This window comes from Eriocheir sinensis, chromosome 31 (genome assembly GCF_024679095.1).
Source record: "Eriocheir sinensis breed Jianghai 21 chromosome 31, ASM2467909v1, whole genome shotgun sequence".
In the NCBI taxonomy this organism is placed as follows: domain Eukaryota; kingdom Metazoa; phylum Arthropoda; class Malacostraca; order Decapoda; family Varunidae; genus Eriocheir; species Eriocheir sinensis.
Genome location: NC_066539.1, coordinates 4,891,619 through 4,913,082, shown reverse-complemented (window position 1 = coordinate 4,913,082; position 21,464 = coordinate 4,891,619). Strand labels below are relative to the sequence as shown.

Below are 21,464 nucleotides of genomic sequence, written 5' to 3'. Positions count from 1 at the left end.
CATTAAGTCTGAATTACTTCTAACGATTATGGTGATTTGTGTGGGTAGTAATGTTTCTTGGTCGGTGCTACACAGAAGGAGAAGTACGAGGAAATATTGAAAGAGCAGTATTGATGTGAGTGGGGACAGGACGATTCGAAAGACTGATACCTGTATATCCTCCTGGGGGCGAGTGGAAAGAAAGAAAACGAGGTGTGAGTCATGAGGATTTGGTCTTGACGTCGGGGAACAGAAGAAAATGGAATGTGTTAGTTCGTCATGATAGTAGTAGTAGTAGTAGTAGTAAAAGTAGTAGTAACATATAATAGTACATGCATAACGTAGTACATAAACAATAAATGAAAATATGTAGTCCAAAATAGCAGTCCTGTTCTGCTTCGCTTCGTTGATTGGAGGGAAAAAAAGTCCGCTATGATTTCCATGGCTGAAGCAGAATGATGGAAACTCGCGAAATGGTTGTTGCTTCATCACATTTCCATTTTTTGCTGGTACATATATATATATTTTTTCAGTTAAATCTGCAGTCCCATATTAGCTTCGCTCACACACACACACACACACACACACACACACACACACACACACACACACACACACACACACACACACACACACACACACACACACACACACAGACAGAACAAGAGAGCCATATAAACCCGAGACAGACAGACAGACAGACAGACAGACAGACATAGATAAACACATTTTTCCCTTTATATGGAATAACTCGAATCGTGTCCCCTCGTCGCCTGCCATTCCAGCTCCAAAGCAAACAGCCTCGGAAACAATTACTGAAATGTGATTGTACGAAAGCTCTCCGGAATTCCATCATGTCAGCCGTGCAGTAAACTGGTTATGATGGGCTATTCCTTTGATTAACGTGATTGGTAACGAGGGAATTTTTTTAGAACGCTGAGCGGCAGGGTACTTAGCTATCCAGACTGTTAACGCCATGTACTCTTTTTCATGCTCTGCTGTAATACATATATCACAAAACATTTATAATTAATTGATAGCTCTTGCTTTGTAGTTAATGTACAGCGAGAAAAAATCGGAGCATGTTGACTGTTTTATCGACATTATCAGCTCTGTGTTCGTACCCTCGCGTTCCTGTACTACACATAATACTGCTTCGTTTATTTTAAGGCTAAGATATTACCCAGCGTGTGAAGAGTGATAGACGAGGGACAGAAAGATGGAAAAGACTTTGTTTTAACTCAAGAGGAGGCTATCGGGACACCTCTCCTCACGAAATTGACCCATCTTTCGGCCACTCCTCTGAACTCTTTTCAGGAGCAGTGAGTAGCGGGCTTTTTTTCATTATTTTTTTTTTTTGAACTGTCTCCTTTGCTGTAAAAAAAAATGTAGTACGTTCGGCAGGTGTTCTAAGGTTAATAACGCCACTATAGCGCACTTACACATACTCTTGGTGCTGTACTGCCCTAACACTTCCTTCTTAGTTATCTGCTTCATCTTGCTTGGCGTGTGTATCGGATCATAAACGAGTGAGTAATGGCTAACACCAGGGTTTGACTTTTGATATTATATAAGGTCCAGTCTACAGCTCTCTTGCGTGTGTGTGTGTGTGTCTGTGTGTGTGTGTATGTGTGTGTGTGTGTCGAATGGAATGTGAGTTGGAGATGGGTGGCAGACACTGAGGTTCAGCTATTGATAATTTAGAGTATCCATTACAGTTCACCATGCTAGGACGAATGCACTGGAAGACACGGTGAATATTTTGTGGAACCGCCATGTGTAGGTGTTGGCTTGTAGTTTCCCTCTATCCTTGTGTATCCTTTTATATAGGCAGGTGGCAGAGACTCAAGAAGGATTAACATTCGACTGCATATAAAGGTAACTTAGTAATTAGAACAAGAGGAAGAAGTCACACAAAGCAACACAAAGCAAGAACAAACAACAGCTGACCTGCTGGTCCTTACGAGGTTGTTTGTGACAAGCTACACTAACTATCTAATCAAAGGTGGAAGATGAAGGACAGCAAAGGCGAAGGCTCCTCCCCACCCCCCCATCCCTCCAGCCAAAGCTGGCAGGAAAGGAAAAAGAACCATGCAGCATGGAAAAACTGCATGGAATTTATGTAGGAAAGAGGAAAGAACTACCATTACTGCTACCACTAACCGGGCGATAAAAGCGGACAGGGACACCAGTATTCGAAAGAACTTAACGTTATTACGACAATGAGTAATATCTTAGTTGCTGGTTGGATTCAAAACACTTGTCTAATCTATTCTTGAAGGTCGTAACTGTTGTACTATCAACGACATCAGAAGGTAGAGAGTTCCAAACATTTACAACTCGATTGAAGAAGAAGTGTTTAGCTTCGTGGGACGAGAATCTTTTACCACTTATCTTCAAACTGTGATTTCTTCTTGTTCTATTTGATCGATCAATTGTAAAGTAATCTTCCGCATTAACATCACTGAATCCTTTAAACATTTTAAACACTTCTATTAGATCGCCTCGCATTCTTCGTTTTGATAGGCTGAATAAATTTACTTTTTTAAGCCTTTGTTCATATGACAAATTTCTCAACCTAGGAATCATCTTTGTTACTCTTCGTTGAACTCTTTCCAACTTTTCTATGTCTTTTCTGTAGTAGGGAGACCAAAACTGTACACAGTACTCTAGACGGGGTCGAACCAACGAATTATACAGTTTTAATATTACTTTTTCCGATTTATTATTAAAGACTCGTCCGATGAAGCCAACCAATTTGTTTGCAGTTTTAACTACCTCTGAACAATGCTGACCGGGCTTTAAATCGCTTGATATAGTGATTCCAAGATCCTTTTCTTTACTTACTGCAGAAAGTTGTTGGCCATTCATTACGTACCGAACGCGATTGTTGTTTTTTCCGATGTGCAACACTTTACATTTGTCAACGTTAAATTTCATTTGCCATTGTTTGGCCCAACGTGCAAGTCGATCTAGACCTGATTGTAAAGCTTCTTCGTCGAGTGTCGCAGTTACTTTACGAGCAATTTTTGTGTCATCAGCAAATTTTGATACTTTGCAAGTGAGCCCATCATCGATATCATTAACATAAATTAAGAAGAGCATGGGGCCAAGCACTGATCCTTGAGGTACGCCGCTTTTGACATCGAGCCAGTTAGATGTAACACCGTTTAGAACTACTCTCTGTTTCCGCTCAGAGAGCCAGTCCGCAAGCCAATTGTGAATGTTACCCGAGATACCGTGCGCCAGTAGTTTGCTGAGCAATCGTTGGTGGGGGACCTTATCAAATGCCTTTTGAAAATCCAGATATATGATATATGAAAATCCAGATATATGATATATGAAAATCCAGATATATGATATAAGTCAGAGGAAGAGAGTGGAAGAAAGATGGAAAGGTTATGAAAGTGGACCACTGTGACTACTACTGATAACACTATACTGATACTATTAATATTACTACTACTTATACTACTACTACTACTACTACTACTACTACTACTACTACTTATACTACTACTACTACTACTATTACTACTACTGCTACTACTACTACTGCTACTACTACTACTACTACTACTACTACTACTACTACTACTACTACTACTACTACCACTACCACTACTACGACTATTACTACTGCTACTGCTACTGCTACTACTACTACTACTACTACTACTACCACTACCACTACTACGACTATTACTACTACTACTGCTACTGCTACTGCTACTACTTCTACTACTACCACTACCACTACTACGACTATTACTACTACTACTGCTACTACCACTACTACTACTTCTACTACTACTACGACTATTACTACTACTACTGCTACTACCACTACTACTACCACTACTACTACTACTACTACTACTACTACTACTATTACTACTACTACTACTACTACTATACCTTAAGGTAGCCGTACGTTTCGAGGTTGCCATTTCTCAGGATTCAACTCCCCGGCTGCAATTTATAAAGGCTTGTAACTGAGAGCAAAGCGACGCGGGCTTTTCATACGCGTCCTCCGTCAATCGGCATTTCAAAAGGTTCCTCCTCATAAGAAATTACATAACGTGAAACTAGACTCCAATATCTGTCTTCACAACCGACAGAGAGGAATGCCTCCGTCTGGGCTGGTAATATTGAAATTGCGCCGGAGAAAAGATAGATATAGAAATACGAGTCCCAAGAGAAGTGAATGGAAAGAAAGTAGCACACGTTGAGCGGTGACATGCTTCCCATCTGAAAAAAGTTAATATTACAGAAAATTTACTGGCATCCTTCCTGACAACTTTTTTCTTAATTTACAGTGTAAGGAAAAGTTGTGTAGCTTTTGCTCATAAAATTATTTGTATTATTTCCTAAACCAGAATTTCTTTATACTTGAGAACGGGTAGAGACAATACACCCAGACTTGACAAGATTTAAGTGATTGGTATCAGTCTGCAGTCAAACAAGGAAGACTGTCATCACTTATGTGTAGGCGTGACGTCAACCACCGGACCAAGAAAAATTCGGCCCTGAGTAAATGTAAAAAAATAATTCAGTTTTTTTAAGACACTGGAAACTGGAAGATTAAAGGGGACATACTGTAAGGCTCAACGTCACCAATTTTTTTTTTTTTTTAAGTGTATTGACGTCTTAGGACCTGAATGCTGTCTTACAAATAGCAGTGTTTGAGGTGCTCGGAATCGGGTCCAACCGCAAACTGTAACTGCTCCTCCTCTTTCGCTTCATCCTCCTCCTCTTTTCCTTTCCTCCTCTCGCCACTCCTTTTTCTCCTCCTTTAACGCCACAGTTACCACCAGCACCATTAAAAGAGATAGATTATATTGTTGATGCTCTCCGTCAGGATAAATAAAATAATATGTTCGGAAAAAAAATCGTGGGTGTTTGTTTGCTTACTGGAGTGTGGAGAGCGCGCGCAGGCCCCCCTCCCCACCCACCCACCCAACACACACACACACACAGAAAGCAAGAAATATTATACTTCTGCAACAAAACAAAAAACAGACAAATAACTTAACAATAAATGAGAAAAGCGATACGATGTTTTGGTCAAGCTTTTCTCAGTTGAAATCCGACACCTCAAGATTTTTCTTTCCAAACCTAATGTTTCTATTTCTTTTTCTTCCTTCAGCATTTCAGTCCGGGCCGTGAACAAAGCCTTTTTATATTTTTCATTGGTGTTTTCCTTGCACAGAGAGAATCGGATTTGATTTGATTTTGGCTTTTTTTTCGATTTTTTTAGGTTTTCCCAGACGTGTGTGCCGAGACAGACACCACGTCCTCACTTTTATGTAGTTCCCCTTTATAAATTTCGTGTCAACGAGAAGACTCATTTTTGGGGAGTTGTTTCCCGTTGTAAAAACTAAATATAAACAAGCACTTTATTATTCCCCAGTGTTGAAAGATTCAGACTCTTCAGTGCTTAATGTGTCTTTCCTTTAAGAGATATGAACGTATTTTATCAAACACACTTTTTGTTGTTCGCCTCCCTAGAAATTAGTGTATTATAGGCAGACCGACTCCCTTCCTATAGTTGACGCTATACCTCCTCGCAGAAGTGAACAGAAACAAACAAAATTCTTTTCTATACTTTTACGTTGCTCTACGTCGTCTGAATCAGTGGACATGCAAGATTCCAAACACAACAGAGTTATTGTAATATATCATGTTTAAAAAAAGCGTATTAGTTATTTTTATAACCATTATAGACTTTAAGATGGCTTTCGTTAACTTAATCAGCGACGAAACTATTGGGAGTAGGGAAATGTTATGCATCTTATTGAAAAGCACATTGGTAGGGCTAAAGTATTTGTTAGATAAGTTTTTTGAAATTCTCATAAAATGAGTGGGTTTCAAGGTTAGAAACTCAAAAAATTGGTTTTTTTTTTCAGTCGTTTTTTGCGATTGTATTCGATTTTTTACCCTTTCGAGTCGGTTTTTTGAGCCCAGTCGCCTATTACAAAATATAGCCCTTTCATTTTTCCGTCGATAGATACCAAAAACACACACACACACACACACACACACACACACACACACACACACACACACACACGTGTGTATGTGTGCAGACAAATGACAATAGCATTCAGTCCTTTTGAACCCAGCCTCGTTGTCCTGGAAGCTGCATTCAGGGATCCTCGTCGAGTCTACTATATAATAACAAGGTTGTCGTCCTGGTAGGGGTCCTCTGTGTCCTCCTCGTTGTCGCCGTCTTCCTCCTGGTCGTCTATCGCTGTACTTTATTCAATTTTACTCAGCAATATTACTAAGCAAATTTACTTACAAATCATGTTTAGCAATTAGTCCCATCAGTATAGCAATGTCGGTGAGCTCAACTTCGGCTTCTTTATCCTTACTGTAGTCGTCCTTACCCTCTCGTTCCTCTTCCGTAATGGCCTGTTCAAACTGACTTCGCTAATATACTCGCCCATGTACGCCGTCTCATCATCATCATCATCATCACCATGTCAGCTACTCTCCATTTTTCCCCTCCCCACGCATAGTTATTTCCCCTCTACATTTTCCTCCTCCTGTCGCCATCCTGCTCAAACTATCATTGCAAATCCCGGCAAACCCACCAAGGACCATTGAGATTCAACCCTTCCCAGCATCCCCGATCACTATTCACTCAGCGGTGGTCTTGTCTGTTTTCTTATTCATCATCATCCTTGTTCTTGTTGGTCGTCTTTCCTTTCGTTAACCAGAGTGTACTATAAAAGACCTGGCGAAATAACCCGCCCATGCCATTCGAAGAGACACTTGTAGGATTTAGGCTGCGTTTACACCAAGCGAGTCGCGTCGAGTCGAGTCACTTAGTCATTTGAGGCGATTCATATTGACGCAACTCCGTTTACACCGACTGCGTCAACCTGAGTCAAGTCAGTACTCAATGACCCATTTGATTTCATGGAGTATGGATGCATGTTTTCGTTTTTTTTTTTTTATTAATTTATCTTATTTTGTTTTCCATTGGTCTTTTACTCTTTTTCTTTTATTTTCTATTGGCGTTTTTCAAATCCTTTTCTTTTTCTTTTCTTTTTAGTTCTTTTCTTGCTGTTGTTTTTCTTCTTTTGTTTTCTTTTTATGGTGTTACCCAGCAGCCTGTTCAAACTGACTTCGGATAAAAAAAATTACCCTCGCTCATGTCAGACATCCAACCACCAATAGGATTATAACTTTCCCCGCATCCACCAATCGCACGTACAAGTTACAGAGAGAGCGTCATGGCTTACTTGGGGACTTGGAAAGACAGTATAGCAATTTTGCGAAGTTAACTAGAGCTTTGTGATAGGATAGGGGGTCACTAGAGGGGTTTGGATAACTTGAGGTGAAATTAGGTTAATTTAGAGGTTTAAAAGGATTAATATAAGTAAAATCTTAGTGGTGAGATGGGCTTATCTTGTGGCTGTCTTTCCATCGGTTTAACTGTATCACTAGTTTCTCTTTACGGCATTTGGTTTTGTCTATTGAAAGGAAACTCTAAACCTCCGTCCTGAAAATCGTCTTTTGTAGTAATCCCTTTGCCGCTATTGATAGGTTACCATGCCACTCTGCACTTGTATAGTCATCCTTTTTGGTAACTGGGTTGGGATCGTTTGAAGCGGTAACTCGGAAACATTACATCCCTTACTGTTACTTCCATCCCGTTTATTTGGTTGGTATTGTCAAATGCTCCCACCCCTCACACCAACTATTTCCAAAGGCCAAAAAGGAGGTTAATCGGGTTCTAATGAGTGTTCTTTTAGGTTCACGGTACAGAAGGCGGCTCAGACTACCACCAGGGTCATAAAAGTACCCCTGGAAATGCAATAAAATCCTACGAAAGACTAGTAAATGACGTGTTCTTGGGCGCAGAAATGTTTAAAAATATGACCCTTTGCCTCTCCCAATAAGTAGAATTCAACGAGTCACCTCATTTACATTTTTCCCTTTCTGTGCAGCTTGTCATCCATCTCCATCATGTCGTCGTTGAGAAAGGAAATCCATACGGTGGCTGTGCATGTTACGAGATGGTAGAAAAGATGGTATTCAACCTCTTCTCCTCTCCCCCATCTTCCTTTTCCCTAACGATCTATTGGCGGACCGTAGGGAAAGAAAGGAAGAAGGAAAAATAAAGGAGAAAAGAAAAGAGAATTAATTAGTGAAGGTGGGACGAAAGGATGAATGTAAAGAATAAGTAAAAGAGTAAAATAAAGGAAAAATAGTAACATAATAACGAAAAAAATACAGACAGAAAGAAGAGAAGAAAAGAAAGAAAAGAGCGAATAAAAGAAAGAAGAGAGGAAAGAGAGAAAATAAAGTTGACTAAAGAAGATGAAACACAAATACAGGACATACGTAAGATTATGCCCTTAGATTATTTATTTATTTATTTATTTATTTTATTTATTATTATTATTTTTTTTTTTACATCAGAGGACACGGCTCAAGGGTAACAAAAAGAGCTCAAAAAATCAAAGCCCGCTCCCTCTCCCGTATTCTATTCTCGAACCACGACAAGACTTCATATCAAACTATCTTTTAGTCCATTCCAAACACAACGAAACTTCTCCTAATCAATTTTTCTTCCTTTTAGTCTATTTCCAACACAACAAGACATCTTCCCTATCAACGTATCCATCTTTAGGCTTTTCTCTACTGTCAACACGAGACTTCTTTCTTATCAACGTACCCCTTCCGTATTCTTTTCTCTATTGCCAACACAAAAAGACCTCTTCCCTATCTACGTTTCCATTCTGTAGTGTTTCCTCTATAGCCAACACAGCAAGACTTCTTCCTTATCAACGCATCCATCTTGTAGTCTTTTTCTCTATTTCCAGCACAACAAGACGTTTACCGAGCCTCGTCCGCGTCTCCGTCACTCTCACGTCCAAAGGAGATTGTAGGAAAACGTTTATCTGGTCGATCTTGTCCACCCTCGAAACGTGCCTCGCCGCACATATTGAAGCCGATACAGTGAGAGAGAGAGAGAGAGAGAGAGAGAGAGAGAGAGATTTCCTTTCATTCCCTTCCATATTTCCCTTCTTCCATTCATTTCTTCTTTCCTTCCCTTACTCCCCGCATCTCTCTCATCCTCCCTCTCCCCCTCCTTACCTTTCTTCATCTTCCGTCCCTTCTTTCTATCTTTTCTTCCTTCCTCCTCTATTGTTGTCCTTCCTCCCTCCTTCCTTTCATCCTTCCCTCCTCGCTCCCTCCTCCCTTCCTCCGCCACAATCTTCAACACACAGGAAGGGAAGGAAGTGAAGTGCAGCAAAATCTTAAGTTATATTTTCCATCGTCTCTTCATTTTGACTTTCTTCCTTAACGCTCGGTGGGACATTTTCTTCCTCCTCTTTCTTCTCTTTCTTCGTCTCTTCATCCTCCTCCTCCTCCTCCTCATACTAATAATAATAATAATAATAATCATAATAATAATAATAATAATTTTACGTAATACTACTACAACTACTACAACTACTACTACTACTACTACTGTTCGACTTCTTCCTTCTCCTCCTCCTCCTCATTTTCCTATTTCTTCTCCTTTCCATCATGTTTATTTCCTTCCTATTACGCCTCTATCTTCCTCTATCTTCCTCTATATTATCTTCCTCTTTATCCTCCTCCTCTTCCTATCTCTTTCTCCTACTTCTGTATATATTTCCTTTTTGTCCAGCTCCTTTATCCTTTTCACTCCTCTTCTTCTCGTTTTTCTTTTCCTCCTGTTATTTATATATTTCTCTTCCTTCTTCTATTTATATTTTCCTCCTCTTCCTCCTCTTATTTTTTTTCCTTCTCGTATTTCTCTTCATTGTTCTCCTAATCTAAAATCTTCATCCAGGCATTTTTTTTCTCAATCTTCCTCGTTCTTCTTTTTCCTCCTCCGCCTCCTCTTTTTCCTCCTCTACGCACCCTCATCTTTATTTTCCCCTTTCTTCCCTACATTCCTGTCATTTCATCTTAACCACACGGCAGTCACTCTTTATTATCCTCCCCCACGCTGCATATTTTTCTTTATTCTCCCTTCCTCCTCCTCCTCCTCCTCCTCCTCCCATGGACTCCTGCATATAGGTCACCAAGCTTATCTCCTTTGTCTTCATTTCTTGGTGTGTGTTTTATTCCTTCCTTTCGCTTTTCCTACTCTTTTTTTTATCTCTCGTCTTTCTACCTACCTTCTCAGCTCTTTCCTTTTCGCCTTTCTTTCTCTCCCCCGTTCCCCTTCTTCTTTCTTTCCCTGTTCTCTACCCTCTCCTCTTTCCTTGTCGCCTTTCTTTTATTTTATTTTCGCCTTTTTACTTTCCCTGTTCTCTTCTATGTCATGTTTCTCCTCATCGTTATCATCCTTCTTCATCTCCACCACATTGTTTTCCTTTTCTCTTCTTCTCTCTCTCTCTCTTTTCTCTCTCTCTCTCTCTCTCTCTCTCTCTCTTTCTCTCTCTCTCTCTCTCTCTCTCTCTCTCTCTCTCTCTCTCTCTCTCTCTCTCTCTCTCTCTCTCTCTCTCTCTCTCTCTCTCTCTCTCTCTCTCTCTCTCTCTCTCTCTCTCTCTCTCTCTCTCTCTCTCTCTCTCTCTCTCTCTCTCTCTCTCTCTCTCTCTCTCTCTCTCTCTCTCTCTCTCTCTCTCTCTCTCTCTCTCTCTCTCTCTCTCTCTCTCTCTCTCTCTCTCTCTCTCTCTCTCTCTCTCTCTCTCTCTCTCTCTCTCTCTCTCTCTCTCTCTCTCTCTCTCTCTCTCTCTCTCTCTCTCTCTCTCTCTCTCTCTCTCTCTCTCTCTCTCTCGTGCTCAAATGTCTCGGGAATAATTGAACAAAATCCCTTTAGACCAAACAACAGCTCTCTCTTTTTTTTTCTTTTTGCGTCACCATCACCACCGCTGTCATCTGCGTTGTTGTGTTTCCCTTCTTTTGTTTTCTTGCCCTCATGGTCCTCGTCCTCGCTTTTGGACTTTCATGATTTTTTATTTCTTTTTCGTCTTTTTTCTCCTTTCACGTTTGTTTCATTATCATCATCATTGTAGTTTTACGTTTGATTATTGGATCGTCTCTTTCTACTCTCCGTTTTTCTTATCATCATCATCATCATTATCATCATCATTCTTTTCATGTTCTTCTTCCTCCTCCATCTCTTTTTCTTCCTCTTCCCCTTCTCTCCCTCCAAAGCATGTCCTGAACCTTTACTCTCGTTCTTTTCATAATTGTCCTCTCTGTCATCTTTTTAATCTACCTCATCATCATAACCCTTGTAATGGACTTCCTCCTTCTCCTCCTCCTCCTCATCATCATCATCATCCCCCTTCCTCTTTCGCCTCCTCCTGATTCACTCTTCCACCACTACCTCTTCTTCCTTCTTCATCCTCTTCCTGTCCCTTCTCTTTTCCTCCAGATTCATTCTTCCAACACTACCGCCTCTTCCTCCTTCATCCTCTTTCCAGTCCCTCCTCTTTTCCTCCTCCTGAATCATTCTTCCACCACTACCTCTTCTTCCTTCTTCATCCTCTTCCTATCCCTCCTCTTTTCCTCCTCCACCCAGATTACGGAGCGCTCCAAACTCTCCAATAAATCTCTGACATTCGGACTTTTTGCAGAACAGCGAAGAAGCACCGAACGCACCACAATAAAGAGAGAGTGGGAAGGAGACTGCCATCCACTCGCACCACACTCCTTATGACGGAGTTTGCAGTGGGGCAGTAGATAACAGAGCACGAGAACAGAGAACAACTAAAACAATGATAAAAGGAAAACGGGAAAGTCGGAACACAACAGCCTCAGACGCGCAACAAGGCCAGGCAGCAGGGACGAGAGTATTAAGAGGATGTTTCCGGTTCGGCTCGCGGCTCCCGGGAAGGAAACGCGAGCCTCGAGGAAAAAGTGATAGCGTTAGTGTTCTCTGCGGCAGCCTTGAGGGAGGATTACGAAAATGTTGCTTTGTGCGTCCGTGTGGCTGGCGATGCAATAATTTAGTCGTTGGTGAGGAACTGAAATATAGTTGTGTGGTGGAGAGGAGAGAATAATTAATACTGAGAGAATGATTGATACTGTACGCTTTTTCATCATAATTCTGGGTGTTAGTTGTAGTATTCTGATCGTGTGTGGCTGCTGTGAGTGAAATAGTTCGGTGGTGGTGGAAGGACAGGAAAGGATGAGCCGTCCAGTTCACTGTGACCGACGTATGTATTGGAAAGAACTGGTTACAGTTGAAACTTCTTTTCCTTCGTCAGTCTGTATTGGTTTGTCAGTTCCATTCTTTTGCTCTCGCGTGTGGCTGACAGTAAAATAACGTAGCCTTCTTGGGTTCGAAAGGTATACAGAGTTCAGCTGGAGAATTTGACTTTTTTTCCAGTTTAAAATAAAAGGTAGATGATTTGGTTTGACGATTCTTCTAGCCGACGTTGATTTAGAGAGAGAGAGAGAGAGAGAGAGAGAGAGAGAGAGAGAGAGAGAGAGAGAGAGAGAGAGAGAGAGAGAGAGAGAGAGAGAGAGAGAGAGAGAGAGCCCTACGTGTCTCTGCCCTTCGTAGAGTGGCTAATTTCCTCGACAAGCGAGGAATTATGCTCCTCTACAAGGCCCAGGTAAGATCCTACCTGGAGTACGGGGCTCTGACCTGGATGTCCAGCGCTGCCACACACCTGCAGAGACTGGACAAGGTGGAGCGACGGGTGCAGCGACTGTTACAGGAGAACAACCCCCAGCCGCCCCCTCAGGATATTATACATCTAGACACTCTGGAGCACTGCTGGACGTCGCTGCGCTGGTGGTGTTCCACAAGGCCCAGGTACAAGGAGTACCACACCTGGCGAGACTGAGGCTCCCCCCGCGAGAGGCTGTGAGAGATACGAGAACGGTACTCTCCAGCCACGAGCAGGTCGGGGTGCCGAGGTCACGCGCCAGCCAGCACCAACGGACCTTCACCTCCAGGGTGTCCTGCCTGTGGAACACATTCACTGCAGCAGGGCCAACAGTGAGGGAAATGTCCACCCAGCAGGTAAAAGTGGCTGCTCACAGGTGGCGAAGAACATGCCCCACACCACTAGTGATGCTAAATACACAGTGAGCAAGTGTAAAGGGCTTTATGAAATACAGATAATGCACTATAGAAGTGAGAGTTTAAAAAGAGAGAGAGAGAGAGAGAGAGAGAGAGAGAGAGAGAGAGAGAGAGAGAGAGAGAGAGAGAGAGAGAGAGAGAGAGAGAGAGAGAGAGAGAGAGAGAGAGAGAGAGAGAGAGAGAGAGAGAGAGAAGATTGGAAGACCGAAAGAACGTCAGTAAGAAGAGAGGAAAGGAACGAAGGGAAATAAAAGGAATAGGAGGAGAAGGTCAAAACAAATATTTGTGTAAATGCCATGATAGAAAAATGAACGCAACCATGGGAGTTGGTCTTATCATTTCTGGCCACTGATTAAGAACTAGTTAAATTAATGGCGGTGAGGACAGCAAAGGAAAATAAAAAGGTAGGGAAAAAAAGTGCGTATTTTCGTGTGTGTGTGTGTGTGTGTGTTTAGGGTGAGCGATCAGAAGCAGTATGTTTGCAGCTTCCTTTGGTTGGCTTTTCTTCTTCATTCTTTCACCACCACCGCTTTTCCCTTCTTCATCCTCTTCCTATCCCTTCTTTTCTCCTCTCCTCTCCTCTCCTCTCCTCCCTCCACGTAGCGTTAATGTGTCGAGGCGGATACATGAGGCAGAGATCGCGACATCGTTACCTTGTTTTTCCGAACCCAACACTAAGGGCGCCATTACCGGGAACAGTGAATGACAAGGGCGACGATTGACACAGGGAGACGAAAGTTTTTGTGCTGCGGTGTGTTTTCTATTGAGGCTTTGTGTGTATGCGTATGGGTGTTCTTCCTGCTCTTTACTAGCCCATAACCTGACACGATATGGCACAGCACTTTACAATGTCACCATCTCATATTTCAAGTTACGTTATGGTGTCCTTTTTTTCCCTCCCTCCCGCCAGCCCGCCTGTTTGGTTGGTTGGTTGCTTGGTTGGTTATGTGTGTTTCTTCTTTATCTTCTTTTTTCTTCTTATCTGCATCATCATCATCCTGTTCATCGTCATATTTTTCATCTCGCCTCGCGTGATGGAGCATCTTGGCATGTTCGGTATTGCCTCGCGGTGATGGATGGCGTGGCAGGGAAATAATAGCGTAAGTTTCTCCTTTGCTCTCAGAAGTATCATAAGTACTTTCACCTTTTATTTTTACGTCTTTTTCTTTCCTAGCATAATACAGCAGAAGCAGGGTTTTGTGTTCCGTATATGCAGTTTCCTTATAGTTCAATTTTTTCATGGATGTAAGATTTGGTATAATTGTATTTGTGAAAGACATGGCGAAGCTTTTTTTTATTATATATTTCTATTCACCTCTGTTTGGCTAAATTCATGTAGCAGGCAGTGGGGGTAAGAAGTTACATAAAGGAAACAGAACTAGAAAAGCTAAGAGTCTTTTTTCAAACACTATTTTTACGAGGATCTGTAAAAAGATTCTTGTAAATTTTCTTTTATTTTCAAACGTCCAGTCTTTCATTATATTTTCGTCTTTGATCATAAGAGAAGACTCGGGCAGAATAAGAGAGAAAACTCAATATATGTTGCTCTATAGTATTTATTCACTCAGCCAGACTGAGTGGAACATAAATACATTGAGCTGTAGCGTCGCGTCGCGTATTACAAACGTTTCCCATGCAGCTGAAAGTGAATATGTTGTAGTTTCATGGCAGGAGTAAAGCCGCCGCATAGTTGAAATGCAAAACGACTTCAGTAAATGCTCGAAGCCAGACTAAACAAACATTTCCCTGCAGTATAATCGTCTTCAGGGCAGCGTCGCGGTCGTACAAACGTTTTCATCCCATCGTTGAAGTCTATGAATACAAATGTTCGATTCCAGCGTCGCGTCGGTAGCCCAAACGTTTTCAGTGCAGGTAGAAGGAACGTTTGCAGGCGTGGAGACGAAGCCATGCAAGGAGGCCACAGCTCACCGCCACGACCACCACAACGACCACCACGACCACCACACTGAGCCACACGACCACCGCCGAGAAGCCAGTATTCTCTTGGGTCCCATTGTGCTGCAAATGAGCGTGAGAGAGAGAGAGAGAGAGAGAGAGAGAGAGAGAGAGAGAGAGAGAGAGAGAGAGAGAGAGAGAGAGAGAGAGAGAGAGAGAGAGAGAGAGAGAGGTCCATTTAATCACACTGCCACACAAGTCACAATAGAATTTACGGGTCGAATAAAGTATACCGCTGTTCTGTTAGAGAGAGAGAGAGAGAGAGAGGGGGAGGAAGTAGTAATACACTTAATCACATTGAAAAACGAGAAACACACACACGCTCACGCACACGCTCACGCACACGCTCACGCTCAAGCACACGCTCACGCACACGCACACGCACACGCTCACGCACACGCTCACGCTCACGCACACGCTCACGCTCACGCACACGCTCACGCACACGCTCACGCACACGCTCACGCACACGCTCACGCACACACACTCACACGCTCACGCACACGCACACGCTCACGCACACGCACACGCACACGCTCACGCACACGCTCACGCACACGCACACGCTCACGCACACGCACACGCTCACGCACACGCACACGCTCACGCACACGCACACGCACACGCTCACGCACACGCTCACGCACACGCACACACTCAAGCACACGCTCACGCACACGCTCACGCACACGCACACGCAAACGCACTCGCGCGCACACGCACAGACACACACACACACACACACACACACACACACACACACACACACACACACACACACACACACACACACACACACACACTAATTGCTCCTCAGGGAAACACAAACGATAAATTGGATAAAATAAAATACCACCTTGGAGAGAGAGAGAGAGAGAGAGAGAGAGAGAGAGAGAGAGAGAGAGAGAGAGAGAAACCTCGAATAGGTGGCGCATAAAGTCTTGAAAATGACCCTCCTGTGACGCACGAAGCACCCTCTACAAGGCACAAGTCAGGCCAGTGATGGAGTACGAGTCGCTCACCTGGATGCCTAGGGCCCGCTGCCACCTCAAGCTGCTAAACAAGGTGCAGAGGAGAGCAGAACGCCTCATCAGCGGCACCCAGCACCAACGACTGAGACAGTGGGAAAGGCAGCGACGGCAACACCTACAACAACCACACGAGCGCCGGTCAGGACCAACCACGAACCAACTGGACAGCCTGGAGCACCGCCGGAGAGTCGCTGCCCTGACGGTTCAACACAAGGCACCAGTGGGCCAATGGCTTCACCTGACGGACCTGAAGGCTACCTGGAGGAGGTCTGAGCTCAACACGAGAGCGGTGCTGAGCAAGACCTCCTTCTTGGAAGGGCCAAGGGCCCGCTCCAGCACCCACCAGTGTGCCTTATCCACCGCATCGGTTGTGTGGTAGAACAACCTCACTTGTGATGTGGATGTGACACAATTAATGTTCACTCAGCAGATGAAGGTTGCCTCCCACAGGTGGCTACACCTACACCCACCGATAAGGCGTATATGTAAATAATTGTACATAATTTTGTTTTAATAACATATGTAATATTGGCAGAGGCTTTCGAATAGTTCACCATCGATCGGGGGAACTTTAGCTTAGGAAAAAAATACTGCCATATACTGGTGTACAAAACGTGTGTTTAAATAAAACAGAGAGAGAGAGAGAGAGAGAGAGAGAGAGAAAGAAAGAAAGAAAGAAAGAAAGAATGAGAAAGTTAGTGGGGTGCAGAGTGAATGAGGCGAGCACTTGCACACGTATTCCGTCACTTATGAGAGGAAATGCAAAGTGGAAGTGGCGAAGTGAAACTGAAGGGGCGAGGCGAGGCGTTAAGGCAGGAGGCGCAAGTGTAGTGAATGGAATGGACGGGTTAGTACTTAATGCATATCCTGGGTTATGGAAGGGATGCGAGAGGAGCTGCAGGGAAGGAAAAGAAGGGAAAGGTAGGGAAAGAAATAGCTGGAAGGGTAAGGAAGATAAGGAAAGGAAAAGAAGGTAAGGGTCATGACTTTTCTTCTATTATTAAAGAAACAAAGCGAAGGGAGGGAAGGAACCAAAGTGATGAAAAAAAAAATAATGGAAGGAAAGGAATAAGAGTAGGAGAGGAAAGGGGAAGCAAAGGAAAGGGAAGGGAGGCAAAGGGGCAGTATTTACTATTAATCTTTTATCTAGATTAAGAAAGGCAAGGGAAGGAATTGGAGAGGAAAAAAGGAGGGACCACTATTTAACATTTTCCAAAGTTTAGGAATTCAGTGGAAGGAGAGGAAAGGAAAGAGAAGGGAAGGGAAACAACGGCCAATGGATAATATATATAATCACCTCCTGAAAGAGAATGGACAGGAAGGGAGTGTTGGCTGACGATATTTTTTCTTGGCATTTCAATATTCGCTCAAAATCTTAACAAGGGAAGGTTGTGAAAATAAAGCTAATAGAATACCCTATCATGAGCATGCTTTACTTTACCTTATTATTGCTTTGCCCTGCTCATTTCATGCCCCCTTTCATTGTCCTTATTCTCATTTTCCCCTCTCCTCTTCCCCACGTTTCTCCATTTTCCCCATTTTCCCAATTTCTCCTTCTCGACAACTGTTTAACCTGGTAGCTGCGGGGATCAAGTTTCTTAAAGCCCCTCTAAGCGAGAAAAATAAGAAAAAATCATCACTCACACAAATCATTTCATAATATATATCAACGCATTTGTGACCAGTTTATGCATCATCTATTTTGGGAGGTTTATATCAGGGCAAAAATGTGGCCCGTCGCTGGTACACGGTAAAGCCGCAAATTTGGCCCGTCGCTGCTACCGGGTTAACGTCTCTCCTACATACGTAAAGAAATGATGGCTACAGACAAACTTTCAACATTAGAATTATTTCAAGAATCCTGTGAGTCTGGCGCTTGTTCCCACACGTAAAGGATGAAATAAATGCAGTAATATCTAAATGGGATTCTTCCGACAACAGTTTCTTCACGGAGTTGTGTGTGCGGGTGAAGTTCTTGTATACAACTCGCACACCAGCGGCAGGGAGGGAGAGGTGGGAGCGGTGCCTTCTGATAATATTGAGACTCCACGCACGTTGGAATCTCGTACGTTTGCAGTTTTCCGCGCCCTCCGATTCACACCCTCCCCCAACTTCCCTCTCCCCCTTCCCACGCCCGTTCTCTACCCAGCCTCCCTCTCTCCCTCTCCACGACCCCCTTTCCTCTACCCAGTCTCCCTGTCTTCCCCTCCACACCCTCTTCCTTCTCTTCCAAACCTCTCTGACCCTCCTGCCCCTTACCCTCTCTCTCTCTCTCTCTCTCTCTCTCTCCACACTCCTGCGGCTACACTACTTTTTAACACATGAAACGTAAATTCACACTTTCCTCCTCCCCCTTCTCCCCCTCTTCCTCCTCCTCTTCTTCTTCTTCCTCATCCTCATCCTCCTCCCGCTGGTGCCTTAATAAAATTTGGTGCAATTCATATTAGAAGATTTTTTAGGCTCCTTCCTGCCATTGATATTCACGTTCCTATCCCTTGTTCCGTGTACCCTGCCGGATGTGCAAATGTCTAATAAGGTATTGCCAAGCCGGGAGGCAGATACAAAGGGCCGTGTGAACCCAGTATCCCCCCCCCCCCCCCTTCGCCCCTTCCCTGTAGCATGCCCGTGACCTCCTCGCTTTCATCCTCGCAAGTCAATATCGCCGCGTCCTCGTCATAATAGATCACGGTCGAAACCTTCAATTCATCGTGTGTTGCTCTCAATCAGACATTTCAATTCTATAACAAAAATGTGTGTGTGTGTGTGTGTGTTGCAATCAGCCGCTGTGCTAGTTTTGTATTCGTATCAACACCATGCAAGAGTTTCAAACTTGCCAAAAGGAATTGAGGCCAACGTTACAGGAGGTGATCAATGCGACGTCCCAAGGAAAAAAAATATTATGTCCTCAGATGACGATGATGACGATGATGATGATGACAATAATAATTATGTTAATGATGATAATAATAATAATAATAATAATAATAATAATAATAATAATAATAATAATAATAATAATAATAATAATAATAATAATAATAGTAATTGCTATAGTGGTAGTAAATGCAGACGTAATGGTAACAGTAGTAGTAGTAGTAATAGGTTTACTACTACTACTACTACTACTACTACTACTACTACTACTACTACTTCTGTTATTCATTTACCTCTACCGTGTTAGGACGAGGATGATAAGCCACATTCTTTAGTAAATCATCTGTAGAATTGGCTAGCCCTTGATTGCCTGCCTTGCCCCGCTTAGTGTGATATAGAGAGGAAAATGCTCGAAGCGTAAAAATGAAAACATGTGCTGAACAGATACTCACGATGTTCTTGACGTGGACGTGTATATACGGCGACATGTTCTCGTTCTGTTCCTTGGTATGTTTCCTCTTCCTATGTCGATCGTTCTCCTCCTCCTCGTCTTTCTCTTTTTTTTTTTCTTCCCTTCGTGTCAAGTCTTGCTTCTTTAACTTCTCTCCGCGTCCTGACTTTCTTTCCTTCACACTTTTCCTTCTCCAATCAACCTCTGAATTAGATTTATTTCTCGCCATTGACTTTGGGAGGCTTTCTAACCCTTTCTCTCTTGCTTCTTTTCCTCCTCCTCCTCCTCCTCCTTCTTCTTCTTCTTCTTCTTCTTCTTCTTTTCCTCTTCCTCCTCCTCCTTCTTCTTCTTTTCCTCTTCCTCCTCCTTCTTCTCCTCCTCCTCCTCCTTCTCCTCCTCCTTCTTCTCCTATTCCTCCTCCTCTTCCTTCTCCTCCACTTCCTTCTCTTCCTTTTCCTCGTCCTCCTCCTCCTTCGCTGCTGGCCAGAAGAGACCCATCACATATTTCTCGTCTCCCATTGAAGCATAACTTTGAAGCGTCTATTGGCTTTGTCTCCTCTGGCTGTGGAGCGTTTGTGCGCGTATTCTGTGTTGTTGTCATTACTCTTTTATGACCTCCACCAAGAGTCTGTTTCCCGGCTGATGAGAAGGCTTTAGTGTCGCCTGTTGGATGAGGGAGTCGCTGGAGGTGGTGGTGGTGGTGGTGGTGGTGGGCCGTGGTCTTTGTGGTGATAAGCGTCGCGTCTTTCTGGTCACGCGTCCGTGCTTGGTGTCTCCGAGTGGTTGGCGTGGCTGGCATTGTAGTGGTGGTGGTGTTGGCGGTTATGGTTGTGGTGGTAGTATTTGTCCCGGATCCATTACTCCAGAAAATTGCTTCCCATTGCTGAGGAAATAAAGCCAGAATGAAGCCAAAATGAGAATCCAATACGCTCTTTCCGGAGAGAGGTCGAAGTTAGATGAGGATCATGCACTACAAAGGGACTTACAGACGCCGATAAAAGTAAATCAAGACGTATGCTCTTTCTACTTTACTATACGAGACCCTGTGCAGTGAACAGATTAGACTGGAATGGAATGGAATAGTAATCACTGCGCGAGGTTGAAATTAAGGGACTAAATGGGAAAACAGAGATATTAGCAGATTGTGGGAAGACTAAATCAGTATATGTATCTAGTTTGTCCTACTTTTTTTTTTACAACAAAGGAGACAGCTCAAGGGCACACAAAAAGGAAACAATAATAAAAAAGCCCGCTACTCGCTGCTCCTCGCTTGCTATACGAGATATCGGGCTACAGTGAAGCCATAAGGAAAGATCAAGTTATAATGTGACGGCTCAAACCTTAATAATTACAATAATATACAAGTAGGATATCGTTTTTTTTTTGTTTTCAATTTTAGCATCTTTTTTTTTTAATAGGAGCATCGTTCTTATCGGCTTTCTTCTTCTTACATAGCTTTTTGGTCCTCCTATTCTTGGCATATGACCACAGATGTTGCGCCGACTAAACCAAACTTTCCTCCTCTTCTTACCATCGAGAAATGAAAGTTGTTGTTGATGAAATGCCGGAAAATTATTACAGGCCAAAACTTTCAATCGGTGACAGGCTGATGAAGTAGTGCGCACTCCCTATAATGGGCTCAATCTTCGTCTTTCTAATTGAATAACTTACCTGGGAGAAATAGGAATGTGTGAGAAGTGATAATGAGGAAGTACGTAGGCGTTTAATAGTTGATAGGCCTCATTCGTGTCCTTGTAATTGAGTTTTATGATACGACGAGGAGAGGAGAGGGGGAGGTCTGTTGCTTCAAACGCGGCATCAATATCTACCTCAATTCTCTCTCATTCTCATATTCTCTCCCCATTCACTCCATTCTCTCTCTTCTTTCTTCCCACTCACACTCTCTCTCACTCCATTTTCTCTCATTCTCATTCTTTACTCCCTCATCCCATTTTCTTCCATTTTCTTCTCTCATTCTCAACGCATTCTGTCCTGCCTGTTAACTCGTTTCGCATGGTTGCTTAGTGTTTTCAGAAGTACCGTGTTTACTCCGCCTCCGCTTACGCATACCAAGCAACCACCAACAAGATTTTCCGTTCCCCAGCAGCGTCCAAAAACCAGGTATTCGTTGTAGAGA

The 21,464-nt window shown here is 43.1% G+C and overlaps 2 protein-coding genes across 18 annotated transcripts in view; one reads left to right on the top strand and one right to left on the bottom strand.

The window, feature by feature from the left end:
* LOC127005836 (glycine receptor subunit alpha-4-like) overlaps nucleotides 1-21,464 on the top strand; it is a 148,683-nt gene that overhangs the window by 57,385 nt on the left and 69,834 nt on the right. The gene's annotated exons all lie outside the window — the stretch shown is intronic.
* Nucleotides 14,556-21,464, bottom strand: part of LOC127005839 (uncharacterized) — a 29,162-nt gene continuing 22,253 nt past the window's right edge. For all 3 annotated transcript variants that reach the window (XM_050875027.1, XM_050875028.1, XM_050875026.1), the window contains exons 7-8: nucleotides 19,329-20,210; nucleotides 14,556-15,034 (exon numbers count right to left, since the gene is read on the bottom strand). In XM_050875027.1, coding sequence (XP_050730984.1) covers nucleotides 14,879-15,034; nucleotides 19,329-20,210 — 1,038 coding nt within the window. In that variant the 3' untranslated portion in view covers nucleotides 14,556-14,878. The remainder of the gene's footprint in view (nucleotides 15,035-19,328; nucleotides 20,211-21,464) is intronic.